This window comes from Colletotrichum chrysophilum, assembly GCF_026319265.1.
Source record: "Colletotrichum chrysophilum strain AFK26 chromosome Unknown scaffold_42, whole genome shotgun sequence".
NCBI lineage: Eukaryota > Fungi > Ascomycota > Sordariomycetes > Glomerellales > Glomerellaceae > Colletotrichum > Colletotrichum chrysophilum.
This window is the reverse complement of record NW_026517329.1, coordinates 43,495-65,448: the sequence shown is the minus strand read 5'-3', so window position 1 is coordinate 65,448 and position 21,954 is coordinate 43,495. Positions and strand designations below refer to the sequence as shown.

The 21,954-nt window shown below is 56.3% G+C and overlaps 7 protein-coding genes across 7 annotated transcripts; 5 read left to right on the top strand and 2 right to left on the bottom strand.

Annotated features, from left to right (window-relative positions):
• Positions 1 to 308: 308 nt before the first annotated feature.
• COL26b_005928 (uncharacterized protein) lies at positions 309 to 2,993 on the top strand (the record flags this gene model as incomplete). The annotated part of the gene is made up of 2 exons (XM_053178763.1): positions 309 to 327; positions 556 to 2,993. The coding sequence occupies 2 exons, from the start codon at positions 309 to 311 to the stop codon at positions 2,991 to 2,993; spliced, it is 2,457 nt and encodes an 818-aa protein (XP_053037234.1).
• Positions 2,994 to 3,817: 824 nt separating this feature from the next.
• COL26b_005927 (uncharacterized protein) lies at positions 3,818 to 5,514 on the bottom strand (the record flags this gene model as incomplete). Its single annotated transcript, XM_053178762.1, has 3 exons — positions 3,818 to 4,724; positions 4,777 to 5,149; positions 5,211 to 5,514. The coding sequence occupies 3 exons, from the start codon at positions 5,512 to 5,514 to the stop codon at positions 3,818 to 3,820; spliced, it is 1,584 nt and encodes a 527-aa protein (XP_053037233.1).
• Positions 5,515 to 8,037: 2,523 nt separating this feature from the next.
• Positions 8,038 to 9,393, top strand: COL26b_005926 (uncharacterized protein; the record flags this gene model as incomplete). Its single annotated transcript, XM_053178761.1, has 2 exons — positions 8,038 to 8,229; positions 8,293 to 9,393. The coding sequence occupies 2 exons, from the start codon at positions 8,038 to 8,040 to the stop codon at positions 9,391 to 9,393; spliced, it is 1,293 nt and encodes a 430-aa protein (XP_053037232.1).
• Positions 9,394 to 10,256: 863 nt separating this feature from the next.
• On the top strand, positions 10,257 to 11,279 carry COL26b_005925 (uncharacterized protein; the record flags this gene model as incomplete). The annotated part of the gene is made up of 1 exon (XM_053178760.1): positions 10,257 to 11,279. One exon carries the CDS (start codon positions 10,257 to 10,259, stop codon positions 11,277 to 11,279), a length of 1,023 nt encoding a protein of 340 aa, XP_053037231.1.
• A 629-nt stretch (positions 11,280 to 11,908) lies between these two features.
• On the top strand, positions 11,909 to 12,925 carry COL26b_005924 (uncharacterized protein; the record flags this gene model as incomplete). Its single annotated transcript, XM_053178759.1, has 1 exon — positions 11,909 to 12,925. The coding sequence occupies one exon, from the start codon at positions 11,909 to 11,911 to the stop codon at positions 12,923 to 12,925; it is 1,017 nt and encodes a 338-aa protein (XP_053037230.1).
• A 469-nt stretch (positions 12,926 to 13,394) lies between these two features.
• Positions 13,395 to 14,087, bottom strand: COL26b_005923 (uncharacterized protein; the record flags this gene model as incomplete). Its single annotated transcript, XM_053178758.1, has 2 exons — positions 13,395 to 13,633; positions 13,712 to 14,087. 2 exons carry the CDS (start codon positions 14,085 to 14,087, stop codon positions 13,395 to 13,397), a joined length of 615 nt encoding a protein of 204 aa, XP_053037229.1.
• Positions 14,088 to 14,879: 792 nt separating this feature from the next.
• On the top strand, positions 14,880 to 21,677 carry POL2 (DNA polymerase epsilon catalytic subunit; the record flags this gene model as incomplete). Its single annotated transcript, XM_053178757.1, has 3 exons — positions 14,880 to 15,490; positions 15,556 to 15,698; positions 15,745 to 21,677. 3 exons carry the CDS (start codon positions 14,880 to 14,882, stop codon positions 21,675 to 21,677), a joined length of 6,687 nt encoding a protein of 2,228 aa, XP_053037228.1.
• Between the last annotated feature and the right edge of the window lie 277 nt (positions 21,678 to 21,954).

The following is a 21,954-nucleotide window of genomic DNA, read 5'->3' as shown; positions in this document are numbered from 1 at the left end:
ACCTTTGACCCCTCGTCCCCTCCATCAGCAGCAGCAGCACCAGCAGCTACGACCGTGACCCCCAAACCCAGGAAAGCTACCTTTTTGTTATGACGCATTTTCCTTCCCGGTCGTACCTTTAGTGCCTGATCTGTCTCTCTCTATTCATTTCGTGGCCAAGGCCTGGCACTTTCCGCTCTCTCCTCCTCTTTCTCATTCCACGCCGACGGGAATTATTTGCTTTTGCGAAGATCATAAATACAAGCAACTGCGTCCGCGACTGATTCCCTTCTCAAACCGAGCCCCTCCTCCCCTCTCGAGCTCTCAAAATGTTTGTCCTCAGAAACGGTAAGTTTACCCCGCCACCCACCTGTTGCTAACGGTCTGTTCTGCCACTCTGTTTGCTCTTGTGCCGCGACCGCAAATTCCATGTGAGATTTGTTGGTTGGGCCTGTTCGTCATCTCCGTTTGCGACCAACAGGTTGGCCGACATTTTCCACTTTTCCCTTCATTTGCGACATCTGCACTACACACACACTTCATACGAAATTTTCGCTAATACACCTCGTTCAACAGTGGGCAAGCTCATCTTCGGATCCAGTAACCAAGAGTCTTTGATGGAACTCCCCCAAGGACAACTCTACCTCGTCCGCCCACTCTCGCCCAAGGGCTACTCCGAACTCATCTTCAAGGACGCCGCCGCCCGCATCCGACGCACCGCACAGGACTTCCAGTACCAGCTCGTCATCCAGAGAGTCTACGAGGAAGGCGAGGCTGAGCTTCTGGCCGAGGAGGAAGGAGAAGACGCCGAGATCGACGCACTTGCCGCTGCCGAGAGAGACGAGAAGACCTTCCTGCTCGACGAGGCACTCCACTTCCGAGTCGACTTTCGTGACGGCAGTGACAAGATCCTTGCCTGGCGTGATCTGAGTGGTGATACCGGCGACGTCTACGAGTTTGTTTGCGATAACGTCGTCTCTCCCGGCCAAGTCTCCCAGTTCGACCGCATCGCGAAGGAGTGCCAATACGAACGCAAGTACCGCAAGCCACACACTACCGCTTCAGACGCCGACCTCGACCAGTTCGAGTTTGAGGAGGAGCATCCCATTCCTCCGGCGAGCCCTATTCACAGCCCGACGCTGACGCGCTCGATCGACTCTTCCGACGGCTTGTTTGTGCCCCAGACCCCGCCCCAGGCCGCAAACACCTCCGCCGAACAAGAGCAAACGCCCGTCAAGACGCCTATCATGCCTGAGAAGAAGAAGGACACGGCCCCGCCCAAGTCTGCCGAGGCTCCTGAGGCCCTCAGCACTTATGCTGCCGAGAAGGCAGAGTTGCACTTCTTCGACTTCCCCTCTGGCTCGTTTGTCCAGCAAGATGCCGCTGTCACTGCCACTGTTACGGAGGTCGGCAAGTGGGAGTACTGGCTGCAGGTCGAGAGCGAGGACCGCGCTTGGCTCGGCATTCCTATCGTAGCCGATATCAACCCCGTCTTCAACTTCGAATTTTTGTCCTTTATTTTCAACCAGTTCTCCCCTGATGGGTCGGCTTACTCTTGGCTTCTTCGGTTCAAAGACCAGCCAACTTTGGAGCGGTTCCAAGACGCTCTTCTCCGTGCCTTGTGGGAGCAATTGAACGAGACCAAGTGGGAGAAGATCAAGGAGAGGGAGCAGGAGTACATCACGGATGCCTTCAACGACCTAACGATGGAAGATACCCCCGAGGAAGAAGAGGAGGAGGAAGAGGATTACGAAGACGCCGAGGATGATGCCCAGCGCAGCGAGCACTACGATAGCGATGAAGAGGAGGATGACGTCGCTACCAAGGACGAGGATGGTAACGTTAACTCACAGCTTGCTGTTGGCTACAAGCACGACCGATCATTTGTCGTGCGCGGATCCAAGATCGGTGTTTTCAAGCACACGCCTAACAACAACCTTGAATTCTCGACCAATATCTCCAAGGTCGAGACGCCGAAGGGCACACTGTTCAGTCCCAAGAAGGTCATGCTTCACAACGAGGACCGTAACATGATTTTGCAGAATGAGACGGACCCCAATAAGCTTTACCGCATGGACCTGGAGTACGGCAAGGTCGTCGACGAGTGGAACGTTCACGAGGACATTCCCGTCTTGAACTTCGCGCCAGAGAACAAGTACGCCCAAATGACGCATGAGCCCACCTTCCTGGGTATCTCCAAGAACGCCCTTTACCGTGTCGACCCCCGTCTGTCCGGCACCAAGCTTGTCGACTCCCAGCTCAAGCAGTACGCCTCCAAGAACGACTTCTCCGCCATCTCCACGACAGAGAAGGGCTACATTGCCGTCGCGTCCAACAAGGGAGACGTCCGCCTGTTCGATCGCCTGGGCATCAACGCCAAGACGCACATTCCCGCCCTCGGTGAGGCCATCATCGGTCTCGACGTCTCCGCCGACGGTCGCTGGATTCTTGCCACCTGCAGGACCTACATCCTCTTGATCGACGCCATGCAGAAGTCAGGCAAGAATGAGGGCAAGCTCGGCTTTGAGAAGTCCTTCGCTGCCGACTCCAAGCCTCAGCCGCGCCGTCTCGCTCTTACGCCTGAGCACGTGGCCCAGTTCGCTCACGAGACCGGAAAGCCCGTCTCCTTCACCCCCGCGCGCTTTAACACAGGCACGGACGCAGAGGAGAAGAGCATCATCACGGCCACGGGACCGTACATTGTCGAGTGGAACCTCAAGAAGGTCCTCCGTGGCGCCAAGGCGCCCTACCTCATCAAGCGCTACGCTGAGGAGGTCAAGGCCGACGACTTCAAGTTCGGCTCCGACAAGAACGTCATCGTCGCCTTGCCCAACGAGGTCAACATGGTCGGCAAGCAGGGCCTCAAGCGACCCACGCGCGAGAGCATCGCCGGCCCCGGATGGGCCAGACTGAGCATGGGCGGAGGACGCAGCAGAGACTCGGGCCGCATCGGAACCCCGCAGAGCAGCCGCTACAAGCTGGGCAAGGACGACATCGTCGACTCGCCTTACTGATTTCCCTCCGACCTTGTGTGTGTATACACACATTCTGCGTTGTTTCCCAGGCTTGTGTACGCATTGATGTTGGAACGTCTCTTTTTCACGACGACGGGCGTTTTCCCCGGAAATGGATTTACAGCACCACCAACCCCCTTCCAAGGCACGGATGTGTTTCTTTTTTTGCTCCTTCCAAGGCACGGATGTGTTTCTTTTTTTGCTACCATTCAAATGCAGCCCTTTCGCTTGCTTCTATTCTTTGTGTGTCTCTCTCGAGTGCTCACATGAGAGAGTCACTTTACCCCTTTAGATACCTCTTGACATCAGAACAAATTCAATTACATGAAACAATTCCCTGCTTAGTGTCGTTGTTATCTAGTGTGCTTATGGTGATCGCTGTTGTTTCGTGCAAATTGTCTTTACTGACGTTATGGGGTTTAGGAGGCGTGGTCTCACAACAACACTTGAGCTGCATTGGTTAAAACCGTTCCTTCAGTAGGTAGATAGTCTAATGCTAAACCAACATAAACTCGAAAATACAAATGGGACAAGAGAGATATTGTTCCTGTGTTGTCTAACACTCCCGAATACCCTCTCCTTCCCACGATAGCATGAGAGGAAAGATCCCGTAATAAAACAAACTCCGCTTGGCTCGATGCCCTCTGCCCAACCTGACGTTAACTGGTGATTTCGCCTCGCTCATGTGCTACCATTTCCCAAACAGCTATGTTTCGGCGTGACGAGTATTTGCTGGGTGTGTGTGGTTTAAGAGGTTGGGGTATGTATGTGTTTCTTCTTTTCTTCATCATGCTTTCGTCAAATGTGCCGCCTACAGCGGCCCGTTACGCCTCTTGCTTCTCCTGCTTGCTCTCCTCGCCATCCTTGACTGTTAGGTTCTGGACGCCCTCGACGGCGCTTTGTAAAGCCTTGCTGACCTGACCGACGACGTTGCCGCTAATGTTTCTCAGGGTCTTCTGTTGGGTTGTTTCCATAGATAGGCGGGTCATTTCGGCGACGAATGACTGGCCCCACCACGACGAGGTGTACTTGAAGACGTAGCGCTCGAGCTTGCGGTAGTTCGTCTCGCGCTGTTCGGGAGACATGGTGACGGCATCGTGGATGGCGTTTGCGAGCTCCTCCGTGTTCCACGGGTTCACGATGAGGGAACCATTGAGGGATTGGGCTGCTCCAGTGAACTCGGAGAGAATCATGACACCGTGACGTTCGCGCTGAGTCGCAATGTATTCGTACGAGACCAGGTTCATGCCGTCGCGCGTTGAAGAGACGAGGCAGACATCTGAGACAGCGTACAGAGCGGTGAGCTCGTCGAAGGAGACGCTCTGGTGAAGGAAATGGATGGGCATAAACTCGATTGTGCCAAACTTTCCGTTGATCCGACCGACCAACTCGTTGACGACAGCGCGGAGGTTCTGGTACTCTTCGACATCTTGACGCGAGGGCACGGCAACCTGGACGAGAACGATCTTGCCAATCCATTCGGGGTGTTCTGTCAGGAAGACCTCGAGTGCGTGGAGCTTCTGGGGAACGCCCTTGATGTAGTCAAGACGATCAACACCGACGATGAGCTTGACGCCATTAAACTTGCGCTTGAGCGCATCGATGCGCTCCTGGACCTTTGGCTTCTTGAGACCTTCAACGAATTTCTCGGGATCAATACCAATGGGGAATGCGCCGACGGTGACGAATTTGCCGTTGTAGTCGACGCCGTTAGGGGTTGTTGGGGTTCCGCTGGGAAATGTTAGTCGCAATACTTTGCTGTAAGTCCCAGGTGTGAACCTACAGGATGCGAGAGCAACTGCTCAAGAAGTGGCGAGCGTAGTCGTATGTGTGGAATCCGATAAGATCACAGTCAAGAACACCCGTCAAGAGCGCCTCGCGGACGGGTAGGATGCGGTAGATCTCGGAAGATGGGAAGGGGGTGTGCAAGAAGAAGCCAATCTTGACATTCTTCTTGGAGTCGCCAATCTCCTCGCGCAGCATCTCGGGTAGGAGCATGAGGTGGTAGTCGTGGACCCAAATCAGGTCGCCATCCTGAACATCGTTCACAACGGCTTTGGCAAACAGGCGGTTGACTTCGCGGTAGGCGCTCCATGCACTCTCGTCGAATGTGATTTCACCGGGGTGGTAGTGGAAGAGGGGCCAGAGAATGGAGTCTGTAGAGCGAATTGTCAGTTTCACTGTTGCAGAAGGCAGATTCGGGAGGATTGTCCGCACTGGAGAAGCCGTTGTAATGCTTGTCGGCAAGCTCATCGTCAATGAAGACGGGGTGGGCATCGTATTCGTCCTTGAGACGCTGCTTCATGCCGGCGATCTCGTTTTCGGGAACCTCGAGGCCAGGCCAGCCGTACCATTGGAAGCTTGTGGTTTTTGACAGTCCACTGAGACCGGTGACGAGACCACCAGAGGACATGGAGAAGGAATAGCTGCCATCGTCGGAGCGCTTGATGGTGATGGGCAATCGGTTGGAGAGGAGCAAGAGGCGCCCGGGGGCGGTGTCATCGTCGACGAGCGCAGGCATGGTGGGAATGGGTTGCCCGGCGGTGCGTTTGAGTTGAAAGGTGGGAAGGGAAGAAAATCGTGGGTTCCTTCGTTCGGGTGGGAATTTGGGGAGCAGCAGCAGCTAGCTTAGTGGTCCTGTGGCGGTGGGAAAGGTGTTAGCTGAGTCGTTGTCAGGCTGGGATGAGCTTGCGGGGGAATGGAGGGGTAAATGTAGGTTCGGCTGGTGTCCTGCACTATGAGGTGCCTGATGTGCAAGCGACGCAATAAGGAGCCAGGGTGTTTGTCGCTGTAATCCAAAAGCGATGGGATTGTGAGCCAGGGATAGATGCAAGCTTACCTACCTAGCTTTGTTGCTGGTGGGGAGCTGGTTTTTTTGGGGGTGGTTCGCTTGCTCAAGCCGGAGCCGTGAATGAAGCAAGCAAGCAGCGGGAGGAGACAGCGGTATGTAGATGGAGAGAACAACAGTGATCGGGCTGCCCGAATCCCAGGAGAACACCAAGTGCGTGGAGGGTGACACAAGCCAGCACAACAAGTGCAATACAGCGTGGTGGAGGAGGTCTTCGTCTGGGAGGAAAGGAAAAGAAGAAAAGTAGCTTGGGATGGATGGCTGGATGGAAAGAGGCGGAACAGGGCGGCTAGTCGATGGTTGGCTAACGTGCTTTCGTAACGTCCCATTACCCGTTTGTTGACTGAAGTGACGGAGCTTCGTTCTGTCTGGGCCGAGCCAGGGTGGCAGTAGAAGAAAACGGGAGATGCGAGGTGTGCGGTGAGAGGTGACAAAGTGCCTTGGGTTTTGAGGGTGTTGAAGAGGAGGGACGGGAGGCAAGGACAACGGGTAATCAGACAGGGCAGCTGCTGCTCCCAGAAGTAGAGGTACCTGCTTGCTTCGTGTGATTTGCTGGGCAGGTTGGGCAAAGCAGGTGATGTACGTACAGGAAAAGCTACCTTAGGTTCATAGGTAAAGTGCGTCGGCGAGACTCTCAGAGAAATGTTTTACGCAGCCAAACTGCAGATTAGCTTACCTGTATCTAAAGTTGTTGACCAACTAACCTGGGGCCTGGCGTTACTGAGGTGCCATCTACGTAATTTTGGCGTGGACCCATGTCGTGTTAGTCCTGGGGCCAAATTCCGGTCTGTCACTGCTTCCCACGTCTCTGTCATTTTTTATGCTGATTTAATCGCAGCCCGTTCTGGACCCCTCCAGCCATTCCGTCCTCCTCCGGCATATGCATCTGCTCTCTTTGGCCAACTTGAGATGCCCATTTGCTCGTCTTACCGAGGAGGTCACCGGACAATTAGGGAATCACGCCGAGCTCATAGTGAGCGATATAAATCTGCAGGGCCGTTGAGCCGGATCTCCTCAGCCGCCCGACTGCAACGACCCAGAAAAGGCCCAATGCCTCGAGGGAGAGAGCGAATAAATCAGGTACCGGTACTTCCAGGACCTTGACGATACCCGCTCGACGGTGGAGAGGCCAGCGCCGAGGAAGTGGGCACCACATCGGCGATAAAACACAGAATGTTCACGATGCCTCTGAACTTTTCCTTCCATCCACTGCGCCAACGACTGGAAATCTTCAACAAGGGAGCCTCATGTCTGACAGGTGAACCCTGACCTGTCGGGCCCCCCAAACATAACGCAAGCGTGCCGTCATCTGTGAACCGTAGTCCGCATCCAAGGAAACGGGTCCAGCCAGAAAGGTGTTACCAGGTTGATACAAGTTGCAGAGGCCCTCAAAAGGAGCTTCCGCCCCGGCAGCTGAGCGACCTTTCAACGTTTAACCCGTCTTGCTGGCCAATTGCGGCCGCCAGAAGCCCAAGAGCGCTCCAACCCAATCATCCAGCCCACAAGGTCTCCGTTGGGCGACCGCAGGCTGGCATCGAAGGGCCCATTTTCTCCCCGGGAATCCGGACCAAAACTTCCTTGGGCGGGTTGCTTTAGTTCCCGGCCCGAATTGACCCTCGCACCGGTCATGGAAAGACTGATTTTCTTCGTTGGTAGATTCTAGTTCCTTACAGTTCCTCATAATCTAATCAGACGGATATTCTCAGGTGATTTCAATTGATCATCTTCTACTGCTTGTATTCTTTCAAGCCAACCTGATGGTGCATCGCTTGGTTCATTGTCCTTGAAAGCAATCATAAGGCATGTAACAGTATATTTTCAATTTATGGGGGCACTGAAGATTCATAATATCATGAGTGCATGTCATCATGCTGGAAGCGCTCAAGGTTTCCTCCATGACTTGGGAATCATTCCCATCGCTGCTTCCAGAGCTTCAGGTACGTAGCGAGAAGCTCAGACCAGTGTCGGGTGACTTGAGCCCCACTTAAGCCAGTCGCAGCAGCTCCCCGGTTTCAATTGAGATGCGGGCAAGCGCGCCGGCTTTGTTTCTCTGCGACGCGACGACAACCGCGAAGAGCTGCTCGTGCTCTGCCGGAACACTTGTATCAATGCCACGTTCATTAATCGAGAACCTGTGAGCTTCTCTGTTCGAACAAAAGGGACATTTTTCGTTGTTTATCCCTATCACGCGAGGCCATGGCTTCCTCGGACAAGAAGATCGAGACGGAGCTTCTCAAGACCGTCCGTGAGGTCTTCGAGTCCGACAAGGATGAGCTCACTGTGAACACCATTCGCAAGCGCGTCGAAAGCGACCTCGATCTTGAGGATGGATTCTTCTCTACGGGCGAATGGAAGGACAAGAGCAAGAAGCTGATCAAGGAACTCGCTGTAAGTGGCAGGGCGCGCGCAAGTGCTCTTGCGATCTACAGCAGCTGATGAACCCCGTGGCAGAACGAACTACTCGCCGGGCCCGGATCCCCGGAACCCGAGGAAGAAGTTGTCGCGAAACCGAAAAAGGGAAAACGTCAGTCGGCTGCGACGTCCCCGCCAGCGAAGCGCAGGAAGCGTGCATCTGCCGCCAAAGAGGAGGAACCTGAGGACGAAGAGTCGGAGGTCGAGAAGCCCAAAGCCAAGAAGAAGGGAGCCCCACGGAAGAAGTCGCGCGCCACCGTCGATTCTGATGAGGAGCCGAGCTCCGTCAAAGCGAAACCCTCCAAAGCCAAGAACGGACGCGCCAAAAAAGCAGAAAAGGTCGAAGACAGCGACTCCGATGCGCTGTCCACCCCGCCCGAGAGTGACGATGACAAGGCCGGGAGTGACAAGGACGAGGCAGAAGATGAGAAGCTCGAGGCTTCTCCCAAGGCGCCGGCCAAGGAGAAGTCACCTGTCGAAGCTAAATATGAGGAATCTGCCGAGAAGCCGGAAGCTGCCAACGAGAAGAAGGAAGAACACCCGACGCTCGATGATGACACGACCAGCGAATTGTCTGACGTTATAGACGAGCCGCCCAAGCCGAAGCGCAAGAAGAAGGAAGCCGGCGCTCCCAAGGCGCCAAAGGAGAAGAAGGAAAAGAAGGAGAAGAAGGCGGCCGCGCCGGAGAACCCGGACGACGCTGAAATCAAGAAGCTACAGTCTCACTTGGTCAAGTGCGGCATTCGTAAGATTTGGGGCTTCGAGCTGAAGCAATACGGCGACAATTCAAAGGCGAAGATCAAGCACCTCAGAGGCATGCTGAAGGACATTGGTATGGACGGCCGCTTTTCGGAAGCCAGAGCTCGGGAGATCAAGGAGCGCAGAGAGCTCGAGGCCGATTTGGAGGCGGTGCAGGAAATGAACGAGAACTGGGGTGCTGGTGGCCGATCGTCAAGGAGCAAGGCGCGCGGTCAGCCGGCGAAGAAGGTTGTGGAACCAGAGCTCTCTGGCGAGGAGAAGGAGAAGGACGATGAAGGTGATGATGATGAAGAGGAAGAGGCAGTTGTGTCGTCGCGTGCCCGTGGCAAGGCGCGTGCGGACCTGGCGTTCCTCGGCGACGACGATGAAGAGTCGGATTGATCACCGGCGCTCGTACAGAGGAGCATTTTCTCACGGACTTGGAGCATGATTTGGCTGACTGCACTTGCTGCAGGTTGTACTGTACTATATACCATTGGCGCACGCATTGTCATGATGTTTGGGGGTCATCGCGGAATGTCGGCCGAGGCGGTAATGAATATGGAGTCGGATGCCATTAGGAACCCCGGCACGCGTAGCTTTTATCCAGCGAATTTGGTTTCTGATTGGGGGTCCTCTCTGACATTTGGCAAGTTCCCTGCGGCCAGAGCCGATATCCAGTCTGGTGGGAATCCGCACTTGAAGCGAACCTCTCAAGGGCCAGGTACGTCTGCCTATCCATCTGTCACAACAACTGGTTCCGACGGCTCAAAGCTGCTTGTGGGCTTCTTAAACGCGCCAGTCAGACGTCAGCATGGCCGCTGGAGACGGGGCTAGGGGCTTGATCGGGGCCGATTTGGCGTCCATGGTTGCGTGAGCAGAGCGCGTTCCGCAGTACGAGCAAGCTTGGGCGGGCGAGTGCCCATGCTTGTGTCTCCAATTTACCCCGCCACGAGCGAGTGCCCCGCCGACGCCGTCATCTCTCTTCAGCACTTTCCCCCTCCAATCCTCGTCCAACCACCCCACTGCATCCGCCAACAAGCGCAATACAAGCAGTAATAGCCTGAATTGCAACTCTCGTCGCGTTGCCCAGTGAAGCAAGGCAGATTTGCGACACTTAAAAGACACATCCCCTCTACCGCGTTGCGTGATTTCACCTGGACACGTCGTAAACATTACCTGAATCCGGCAATTCGTGACCCAAATACTCGGATTGGATTCCCCATTGCCTCTCACCCACGACCTCGTCACCTACATCCGTAACAATGACTGATGCTCCTTTCGAGTTCTTGCCCCTGGGCGCCATCCTCCAGTCCTTCAAGGTCAAGGGAACCAACATCGTCCAGGGCTTCCCAACCCAGGACCTCTACGAGAAGCACAACTCGCCTTACTTTGGCGTCACCGTCGGTCGGGTCGCGAACCGCCTCGAGAATGCACAGCTCAAGTCGCTCAACGGCGGCCAGACCTACAAGCTCGCCGCCAACGACGGCGGCAACAACCTGCACGGCGGCAACAAACCCTGGAGCAAGCGTGTGTGGGAGGGCCCCAAGCCCGTCGGCACTCGCGAGATCCCCGGCGTCGAGGGTCTCAAGGGCGGCGAGAGCGTCGAGTTCTCGCTCACCAGCGAGGACGGCGACGAGGGGTTCCCTGGCACCGTCAAGGCCACCGTGATCTACACCGCCGGCACCCAGGAAGTCGACGGCAAGGAGGTTTCCGTGCTGGGCATGGAGTACGAGGCGAAGCTGGTCGACGGGGCCGACGAGACGGCCATCAACATGACGAACCACTCCTACTTCAACCTCACGGGCGACGAGACCTTTGCCGGCACCATCGCCACGCTGGCGACTAACGCCTACCTGCCCCGCGAGAACGGCATCCCGACCGGCGGCCCCGCGCCGTTCCCCGGCATCGAGGGCGGCAAGGCCTTCGAGCTCGGCGTCGACGGCCCCGAGGTCGACGACTGCTTCATCGTCAACGAGAAGCCCGACTCCGTGCCCATCGACACGCGCAAGGAGCCGCTGAAGCTCCACGTGCACGCGAAGCACCCCAAGAACGGCGTCAACCTCGAGGTCCTCAGCACCGAGCCCGCTTTCCAGTTCTACACCGGCGAGGGCATCGACGTGCCCGCCGTCGAGGGCGCGCCGGCGAGGGGCAAGAGGAGCGGATTCTGTGTTGAGCCGAGCCGGTGGGTGAACGCGATCAATGTGGACGGGTGGAAGAGCCAGATGTTGCTGAAGAAGGGCGAGACTTATGGAACGCGCATCGTGTACAAGGCTTGGAGCGACTGACTGAGTGCTGGGAATGAAGCTTGATGAGAATTGAGGATGAAAGTAATGATATCAACGTATTGGCCTCGTAATCACCCGCCAGACGCTATCTTCATCGTGCATGACCTTGGTGAGTTTCCTTGATGCTTGGGCCTGCGGATGGGAATTCGTAAGCGCCTGATTCGGCTCATAAGTTACACGCCCGTGTGCCATGAAAAAAATAGCCGGTGTGACTGATCTGATGATGGAGATGAAAGCATAAAAGATGGGACGAAGACGAGCTCTCGCAGGGTGCGCAGCTCACCGAGGGGCGCTAGCTTTATCTTAGCGTCCTTTGGCTGCTTATCGCGCCAACGCAACGGTTAGCGCAGGGACTGCCAACCTCCAAGGAAGGATCGCCCCGAAGTGTAACTGCCGAACGTACTCAACGAACGCCAAATTCAACCTCTCGACAACTCCCTCACCGACTGCGACTTTCCTCTTCTACACACGAGATACCCCTGGTCGAAATAAAACCTCTCTACAGGCTAGGCGGTTCAAGACTCACGGCGACCGCGACGCTCTGCATTCTTCAAACTGACAATCTTGGAGTACCCCCAACGAGTCAGACGCCCATTTCAACACCGCCCAGACGGGGCGATCCATCAATCATGACAGACGCCTTCCCGACCCCGACGGCGACGCCAAAGCGCAAGAGAGACGAAGAGGCCCCTCCGCTGTCGCCCATCTACACCACGGCCAAGTTCTCCTTCCAGCTCCCGGATGCTAAGAGCGACGAGGACGGGAGCGCGAGCCCGCGCAGCAAGGTGGTGCACAAGTTCCGTGGTTTGGCGCTCAGCGGTGGTGGTGGTGGTAGTGGTGGGGGCGGGGTAGCCCAGCAACAGGGCAGTAGCCAACAACCTCAGCGCCAGGGCCCCTACGACCCGACTCGCGACCTGGGTGACAGCGGCGACGGAGCCTACGACGACGACCCCTTTGCGAGCCGCAAGAGAGTCAAGATACCCGAGCTGGAGATGAAGGACGCCGACGAGGATGAGCCGGTCGCGGTTCCGGACCCTGAGGTCAGAAGTGATCCGGGCCTCGCCCCGACGACGGGTGTGAGCGTGGCCGCGCCTGAGGCAGAGGCTGCTGCGGAGATTTCCCCCGACGGCACAACGGCTACCGCTACGAGTACGGCGGCCACACCGGGCCTGCAACGACCACAGACTTTCTTCAACCGGCTACAAGACGCAAAGGCTAGAGGACGCAGACGAGCCGGCACGCCGCCCCTCAAAGGCCGCAAGGGCAAGAACGCCGCAGAGGCAGCACCACGAGACGAGGACGAGGAGATGCAGATTGTGGATCCCGTCAGGGCAGCGCTGACGTGGAAGGAGGAGGAGATTACTATCTACGACCCGGATGACGAGGACGACGATGGCACGGGAATCAACGGGGTCGGGTTCATGCCGACGGCGGCGATGGCGTACGCGCGCACGCAGAAGCGGCGGCTGCAGCTGGCCGAGTATAAGAAGCGGGAGGAGAGCGAGGCAAGAGCCCGGCGGAGTCAGCGCCGACGCGGCAGCGGCGCGGGCTTGGGGGTTAAGATTGACACGAAGCCAGCTTCCGGAAGCGGCGTGCGCAGGGTGCGGTTTGACTCGGAGCCGAATACGATTGTGACGAATGGATGAGCCGGTGGGCACGACGAGGTTGTGCTGGAGAAGTCTTGACTTATGGCTCGGACGAAGGCCGGTGTTTATGGGCGTTTACATGGTTTTGTTATTCTGGCACAGGCGTCGGCGGCGACGGCATGGCTTGCATTTGAGGTATTCGCTGCTTGGCTCTTGGGGTGTACCGCTGTCATTAGACGATGACCAGTCTGGTATCTTTATTTCATCGACGCAGGAGAAGCGCCACTGCGATTTTGCTACTAGCAAGCAAGGGAGTCTGGGTGGACGACATTGATATAGTCTTTCTTTTATACCCCAAACACGAATTGGACTGGAGATGATACAAAGCTTTTACATCTTCCCATCACGACGCATGCGTCATGCCCAATGCCACCGACGCCTTCTGCACTTCGCAGAAGAGATACTCGTACACGGAAGGATTTGCAAGAGATCCTCCATAAATGGGGGTTGACGTGTGTTTTTTGCTTTTTCACCAGAACTTATACCACGCCTTCTGGCTTGCCTTGACGACCTCCTCGGCCTTCTTCTGCTCCGACGCCGCCGCAGCCTCCTTGCGGCGCTTCTCGGCCATGGTTTCCTGGTAGACCTCGACCGTCCTCTTCATCCTGATGCGCTCCTGGAGGCGCTCGTACTGGCAGTACTCATGGCGGCCGGCCGCACCGAGCAGGAAGCTGCCGACGGCCCAGTTTGAGGCCTTGCCGATTGTGCCTATGAGATATGCGTCAGCTCTAGCTCATATGCGTCTTACCGATGCGTCATGAGATGTAAGAGAAAGGGGAGCATTACCCTTAAAGACCAACCTCAACCCGCCCACGACGAATCCCGCCGCGATACCCGTGAGCAAGCCGTCTCTCGCGCAAGGCGCCTGCGCAAACGTTGTGAAATCCTCCGACTTGATGTTCTTGACGACCTCCCAGGCCGTGGTGGGCTTCTGCGCGGCGGCGCCCTCCTGCACGGGGAAGTTGGCCTGGAAATCCTTGGGGTCGGGCTTCGGCGCTGCTGCTGCTGCCGCTGCTGTCGTCGGTGGTGATGTCTCTGAGCCCGGTGCGCCCTCGCCCACGGGCCCTTGGGTTGACCTCGACCAGAGGTACAGCTTCTTTCCCTCCTTTCCGTCCTTACGAGGGTCTGGGATGCTGACGGGCTCTGGTGTTCCTTGCGCCATTGTTGCGTGCTGGGTTTGGCTAACACGGTGCGGCCTTTCACTTAAGCTTCTCTCACTCACTCAAAATCTGTTCGTGGTCTGAGATGACGTCCACGGATTTCTGGGTTGAGATGGTCTGTGCGTCTGGGTGGGAGACAGAGGCACCCCATGCGATTGAATGGATGGCTTGGGGTTACAGTTGATTTGGTTATTTTCTTTTGACAAGTTGATGAAGAGACATGAGTTGCCTTGGAGTTGGTAGAGTCTAAAAACTTATTCAACACCAATTGAAACACCAAACCTTCATGGTCGATTACATTAAGACGGCACTGAAGCTGAGGTCCGGGACTGGAACAAGCTTACCTAATTCCCCAATGGAAGCGCCCTAGATGCACCCACCCCGGTCCCCTGGCCAGCCGGCTGGCTTAATTGATTGCGGGTCCGTCACTGAGACGTGCATTCGTCGCGTAAAGTCGCGCCTGGAAACGCGTCTGGCCGTCGCTCTGGACCACCATCCACCCCGGCCCGCGATCTACCTAAAAGTTGTGCATCCGGCCCCCCCCAGACGTACGCAAAAGTGACAATTGCCAAACTCCCACTCGTCCAATTCCAGAGTGTTGGACAATACCCATACCGTATTTGTTTTCTTCGTCCCTTTTTGTTCCCCAAGCCACCACAACTCCTGAGATACCCCCTTTGACGTCCAGTCCACCTCATACGAAAAGTTCAGCATCGATCTTGTCCTAGCATCCCGCCGTCGAATACACCCCGCTACCGAATGAGAGAGAGGACCACCACATAGACACACCCACGATGCCCAACACAAGCCTCCGGCGCCCGCAAAAGGGCTTCCGCCGCGGTGGCAAACAAGCATACCATGGCGCCCGCACAACGCGCACCTTTGCCGCATCAGGTCGCAACGAAGCCACCTCGGCCGACGAGAAGTGGGAGCGCACGCGGCTCGCGCACCAGATCGACGAGAACATGGGCTTCGCGCGGCACGAGGGCGGTAAGCGCAAGGAAGGCTGGCTGGTCAACGTGCAGCCGACATCGGTCGAGGACGACCGCAACCCGAGCGGCCGCGCGGCGCTGGACTGCTACTTCCTCGAGGACGACGGGCAGACGTTCAAGGCGACGGTCGAGTACGATCCGTACTTTTTGATCGCCGTGAAGAAGGGTCGCGAGAGCGAGGTCGAGGAGTGGATCAAGCGTGTGCCGGGCGGCGGCGTCGTCAAGACGATCAAGCGCGTCGAGAAGGAGGACCTGAAGATGCCGAACCACCTGCTGGGATACCGCCGGACGTTTCTGGAGCTGCGGTTCGCGAACGTGAACGACTTGATGGCGGCGAGGAAGGATATCATGCCCATTGCGGCGAAGAACAGGAAGAATGTGGATGCGATGGACGCATATGCCGAGGTTGTGACGTATGTTTTGGCCCCTGCGAGTATGTGTTTTGGTGGGGAGAGCGGTTTTGCTGACTATCTGACAGGACGAACGGCGATTTTGACCTTTTTGACGACTCACGAGATGACGATAGACGAGCTAATGCTTCTTTTGCCGACGCCAGCGACTTCATTGTCGATATTAGAGAGTACGACGTACCGTACCATGTAAGAGTAATGATAGATATGGGTAGGTCTGACTCCGAACGCGAGCGGGATGACGCTAACCCTGGTAGATATTCGGGTGGGAAAATGGTATTTCGTGGACGTCAAGCATGGCGTCACAAAAGTCACAATCAACGAAGACAGGCTAGCCATGGCCGATCCCGTGGTCATGGCCTACGATATCGAGACGACGAAGCTGCCCCTCAAGTTTCCTGACGCTGCCATCGACCAGGTCATGATGATTTCGTACATGATTGACGGCCAGGGGTTCCTCATCACCAACCGAGAGATCATTTCCGAAGACATTGGCGACTTCGACTACACCCCCAAGCCAGAATACCCCGGCCCTTTTATGATCTTTAACGAGCCGGACGAGAAGGCCGTTCTCGAGCGATTCTTCCTGCACATCAAGGAGGCGCGGCCCACGGTCATTGCGACGTACAACGGTGACTTTTTCGATTGGCCGTTTGTCGAGGCGAGAGCCAGTTTCAACGGTATCGACATGTACCAGGAGATTGGCTGGAAGAAGAACAGCGAGGATCAGTACCAGTGCAACTACAGCGTGCACATGGATTGTTTCCACTGGGTCAATCGAGACTCTTACCTGCCGCAGGGATCTCGAGGTTTGAAGGCAGTTACCGTCGCGAAGCTTGGATACGACCCCGACGAGCTCGATCCCGAGCTAATGACACCCTACGCGCAAGAACGCCCGCAGACATTAGCAGAGTACTCAGTTTCCGATGCAGTGGCGACTTACTACCTGTACATGAAATACGTCCACCCCTTCATCTTCTCGCTTTGCACGATTTTGCCGCTGGGCGGTGACGACACGCTGAGGAAAGGTACCGGTACCCTGTGCGAGATGTTGTTGATGGTCCAGGCGTACCAGAAGGAGATTGTCCTGCCGAACAAGCATGTGGCACCAAGAGAAGCCTTTTATGAAGGACACCTGCTTGACTCAGAAACGTACGTCGGCGGTCACGTTGAGAGTATCGAAGCTGGTGTTTTCCGCGCAGATATTCCCGTCAACTTTGCAGTCGATCCAGGTGCAGTAGACGAGCTTTTGAAAGATTTGGACGCTGCGCTCAAGTTCAGTATCACGGTCGAGGAGCAGAAGTCCATGGACGACATTGTCAACTACGACGAGATCAAGGAACAGATTGCGGAAAAACTGCGTTCACTGAAGGAAACACCGAACAGAAGCGAGCGCCCCCTAATCTACCATCTCGACGTTGCTTCCATGTACCCCAACATCATGACGACAAATCGACTGCAGCCTGATTCCATGATCCAGGAGTCGGACTGCGCCGCGTGCGACTTCAACAGGCCAGGCAAGACTTGCGACAGGCGATTGCCGTGGGCTTGGAGAGGAGAGTACCTACCTGCCAAGCGCGACGAGTACAACATGATCAGGAATGCACTGGAAAACGAAAAGTTCCCGGGCAAGTGGCCCAACTCGCCGATGCGAACATTCCAGGACCTGAGCCCCGACGAGCAGACGGCTCTTCTGAGGAAACGACTGCAGCTTTACTCGCAAAAGGTCTACCACAAAATCCACGACTCGACGACGATTGTCAAGGAGGCCATCATCTGCCAGCGCGAGAACCCCTTCTACATCAACACGGTGCGCGACTTCCGTGACCGTCGCTACGACTACAAAGGCAAGGCGAAGGTGTGGAAGGGCAAGACGGAGTCGCTTAAGTCATCCGGCGCGACGTCCTCCGAGGTGGACGCGGCAAAGAAGATGATCATTCTGTTCGATTCCCTGCAGCTTGCCCACAAGGTCATTCTGAACTCGTTCTACGGTTATGTCATGAGAAAGGGCTCTCGTTGGTACTCCATGGAGATGGCCGGCGTGACCTGCCTAACGGGAGCTACGATTATTCAACTTGCCCGAAGCCTTGTTGAGCGTCTCGGTCGCCCCCTGGAACTGGATACCGACGGTATCTGGTGTATGCTTCCAGCCACATTTCCCGAGAACTTTGCGTTCAAGACCAAGAACGGCAAGAAAGTCACCGTGTCCTACCCCTGTACCATGTTGAACCACTTGGTTCACGCGCAGTTCACCAACCACCAGTACCAGACGCTCAAGGACCCCAAGACGTTCAAGTACGAGACGCACAGCGACAACTCCATCTTCTTCGAGGTCGACGGCCCTTACAAGGCCATGATCTTGCCGACGTCGAAGGAGGAGGACAAGAACTTGAAGAAGCGATACGCTGTCTTCAACGACGACGGTAGTCTGGCTGAGTTGAAGGGTTTCGAAGTGAAGCGCAGAGGTGAGCTGAAGCTCATCAAGATCTTCCAGCAGCAAATCTTCAAGTTCTTCCTGGAGGGCACGACGCTGGCAGAATGTTACACTGCGGTCGCCAAGGTGGCCAACCAGTGGCTGGACGTGCTGCACAGCAAGGGTGTGACTCTTGCGGACGAGGAACTCATGGAGCTCATTTCAGAAAACAGAAGCATGTCCAAGACGCTCGAAGAGTATGGCAGCCAGAAGTCGACGTCCATTACCACGGCCAAGCGGCTGGCCGATTTCTTGGGCGAGCAGATGGTCAAGGACAAGGGTCTGAACTGCAAGTTTATCATCTGCGCCAGGCCGAAGAATGCTCCAGTCACCGAGCGCGCCGTGCCGGTCGCCATCTTTTCCGCCGAGGAAACCACCAAACGATTCTACCTGAAGAAGTGGTTGAAGGAGGAGCCTGCGGACACGGACCCAAGAGCTTTGTTGGACTGGGACTACTATCTTGAACGTCTGGGTTCAGTCATTCAGAAACTCATCACCATCCCAGCCGCGCTGCAGAAAGTCCGCAACCCCGTCCCTCGCGTGCCGCATCCGGACTGGCTTCAGAGGAGGATCAACATCAAGGAGGACAAGATGAAGCAGAAGAAGCTCACCGATCTCTTCACCAAGGGCCCATTAGAGGACATCACCAACCTCAATGGCCGAAACCTGAACGACATGGAAGACTTTGGTAGCCAGCTGCTGAAGCCGAAGCCGGTAGCAGCCGTAGTGGCTTCTTCGCAGCCGGCGCCTGTCGCCCAAAAGAGAAAGTCTCCAGAGCCCGCCGAGAACGCAGACCCTTTTGCTGCGTTGCCAAAGGTTATGCCATCCCCTTCAGAGGACTATGTCGGTTTCCTCCAGTACCAGAAGCAAAAGTGGAAGATTCAGAAGCAGGCCCGCATTCGACGCCGACAGCTTTTCGGTGACCGACGCGGCAACCAGAGCAATATCCAGGCTACGTTCATGAAGCAGGCGCACATGACCTTCATGAACACCTGGCAGCTTCTGCATCTCAAGGCCACCGAGACCCCTGGCGTTGTCAACGCCCACGTCCTCATTGATGCCAAGATTCACACCCTCAAGATCAAGGTCCCGCGGCAGGTGTTCTTGAACTTGAAGAGTGGCGACATGCCGGACGTAGACATCCCGGGCTGCGAGGTGGAGCAAGTCAACCACACGCTTCCCAACGGGCACTCTTCTGTGCATCTTTTCAAGCTTACGGTCCCCGAAGACACCTACTTTGCCGAGGCGGACAAGTTCTCTTTGCTTTTCAACCACCCCAGTGTCGAGGGCGTGTACGAGAAGCATCTTCCTCTGAACATCAGGGCCGTCCTCCAGCTCGGTAACCTCTGCACAATTGACGAGCAGCAGCACGCTGTGCTCGGAAAGGGTCTTGATCAAGGATTCGACCTCTCTGGCCTGAAGCGACCGTTGAAGCCCAGAACGTATCTCGATTCGTCCCCAATGGCGTACATTTACATCTCCCACGTTACTGCCGGCGACAAGCAGATCTTCGGAGTCTTCTCAACAACACGAGACGAGGCACACGTTATCATTCTGCAAAAGGGTAGAGACTCTGGACAGGACCTTCCCAACGTCTCCAGAATCTACACGGAACTCCTTGGTCGACGCGCAGAGGAGGCCGAGGGCACCAACTGGCAGGACTGCTTCCGATACCAGGAGAAGCTCACCTTCAAGATCACGCAAGTGACGACCAAGAGAAAGGCGCACCTGGAGCTCAGCGACGTCGTCAAGAAGATGAGAAAGGACGAGCTGCGACCGCAGATGATGGTTATTCAGTCGTCACAGCGCAATATGCTTATCACTGACGTGCCGATCCTGGGCGACTTCCCTGTGCTTCCGCTCAAGTACGATCCTGCCGACAGCTCCCTTCCGCCTCTTGGCTGGCAAGCCGTCGTAGCGAAGCGTCTCGTGGGACACTACCTCGGTCTGGGGTCCTGGATCTTGCATCTGACGACCCTTGCCCGGTACGGTGATGTGCCTCTTTGCAACTTGGAGCGAGAAGATCCCCGCTTCCTCATCGACATTACATATGCCCGCCGTCTGCAGAACAACAATATTGTTCTCTGGTGGTCCGGCAGCCCTCGCCCCGATCACGCAGGCTACGAGAAGGACGACATCACGGGGCCGCTGCAAACCGTACAGATGCCCTCCGTCAACAACCCCGGCACGTTCTCCTCGGTCTGCATTGACCTGGAAGTCAGGAATCTTGCCATCAACACTATTCTGACTTCGTCTCTGATCAACGAGCTTGAGGGCGCCGACTCCATCTCCTTCAACCCCGCCGGCGACTCTGCGGCCGGAGAAGAAGTCATCACGTCCGAAGGCACCTTTGCCAACGCGGGCGTCCTCGTCCTTCGTGAGATGGTCAAGAGTTGGTGGCAGGAGGCGTGCAAGGGGAATACCATGGCAGACGTCATGGTCCAACACCTTGTCCGCTGGGTCGAGAATCCGGACTCGTTCTTGTACGACCGAGCGCTGCACTACTACGTGCAGATGATGTCCCGCAAGGCCTTCCAGCAGCTCATGGCTGACTTTCGCCGTGTCGGATCACAAGTCGTCTTTGCCAACTCGAACCGCCTGCTTCTGCAGACGACCAAGGCGGAGGTTGGTACGGCGTACGCCTACAGTCAGTACATTATCAAGTCGATCAAGAGCAAACCCCTATTTCACTTTATCGATCTCGAGATCAAGGAGTACTGGGACTACCTGGTGTGGTACGACGAGTTCAACTACGGAGGCAAAGCGTGCCAGGAGGTCGTCGAGGCGGAGGTTCAGGAGCTCGACACGGTTATGCACTGGCAGATGGCCACTTTCCTACCCATACGCCTGCAACCCACGTTCCAAGACTGGGTCATTGAGTTCATCCAGCTCATGCACGGCCTCAAGCGCCCGCAGGGTGAGTTCGACTCGACGCCCCGGCTGACGCAGCTCCCGCAAAAGTCACTAGCCGAGGGCGCCGAGGGGCAGATCATCCTCGGCAAGAAGTTTGAGAAGCCCCTCAAGAAGGACATTGCCAACCTAGTCAACCTGCAGAAGAGAGAGCTCCTGCACCCCGAGCTGGCGGGCGATTATTCCTTTCCCCAGCTCCCGGGCAGCCACCTCGCGCACCTGTCTTCGCGGAACGCGGTGCTGGAGCTGGTCAAGGCCCTTATGCAGGTGCTCAGCCTGGACAAGAACATCACGCTCGAGGCGCGGCTGCTGCGGAAGGAGCTACTCGCTATGTTCGACGTTAGGGAGTTCAGCAAGGAGGGCGCCTTCCAGAACCCGAGCGAGAGCCTCAAGCTGCTGCAGCTCTCGTGCGACAGCTGCACGATGGCGCGCGACCTCGACTTTTGCAGGGACGAGGACCTGCTGCCGGAGGTGGGGCCGGACGGGAAGCGGCTGGGAGCCGAGACGCGGCCGTGGCGGTGCACGTTCTGCGAGGCCGAGTACGACCGCAACGCCATCGAGGAGATGCTGCTGGCGCAGGTCGAGGCGTTTGTGGTGGAGTGGAGCACGCAGGATCTCAAGTGCACCAAGTGCGGCGCGCTCCGGCTGAATGAGTTTATGGAGCATTGTACGTGCTCCGGAGAGTGGGTTGAGAGCGTGAGGAGGCAGGAGATTCTCAGGAAGGTTGGTGTCTATTGGAATGTGGCCAAGTTCTTTGGGCTGAGGATGCTGGGGGAGGTCACGGAGGGGCTGAAGAAGGGGTTGTAAGGGGGTTTGGTGTGCATATACACGGCGTTCATGGTTGTTTTTTGGGGACTTGATGAGATATTGAATACAAATTTAATGCATGAACTTCTAAGATTTTGTCTGTTATATTACTCATTACTTTGACGTCTTTGTGTCGACCCGTTATGTGTCGAGCGCCGTTGAAATGCCCGGCGTCCCACTTTTCTCATCCGGGCCCGGGGTCGGCGGGCTTCCCGTGGTGACCGGGATGGATCACGGAGCTGCTTCGCGTCTTGGTCGCGGTCTAATTTGACAGACT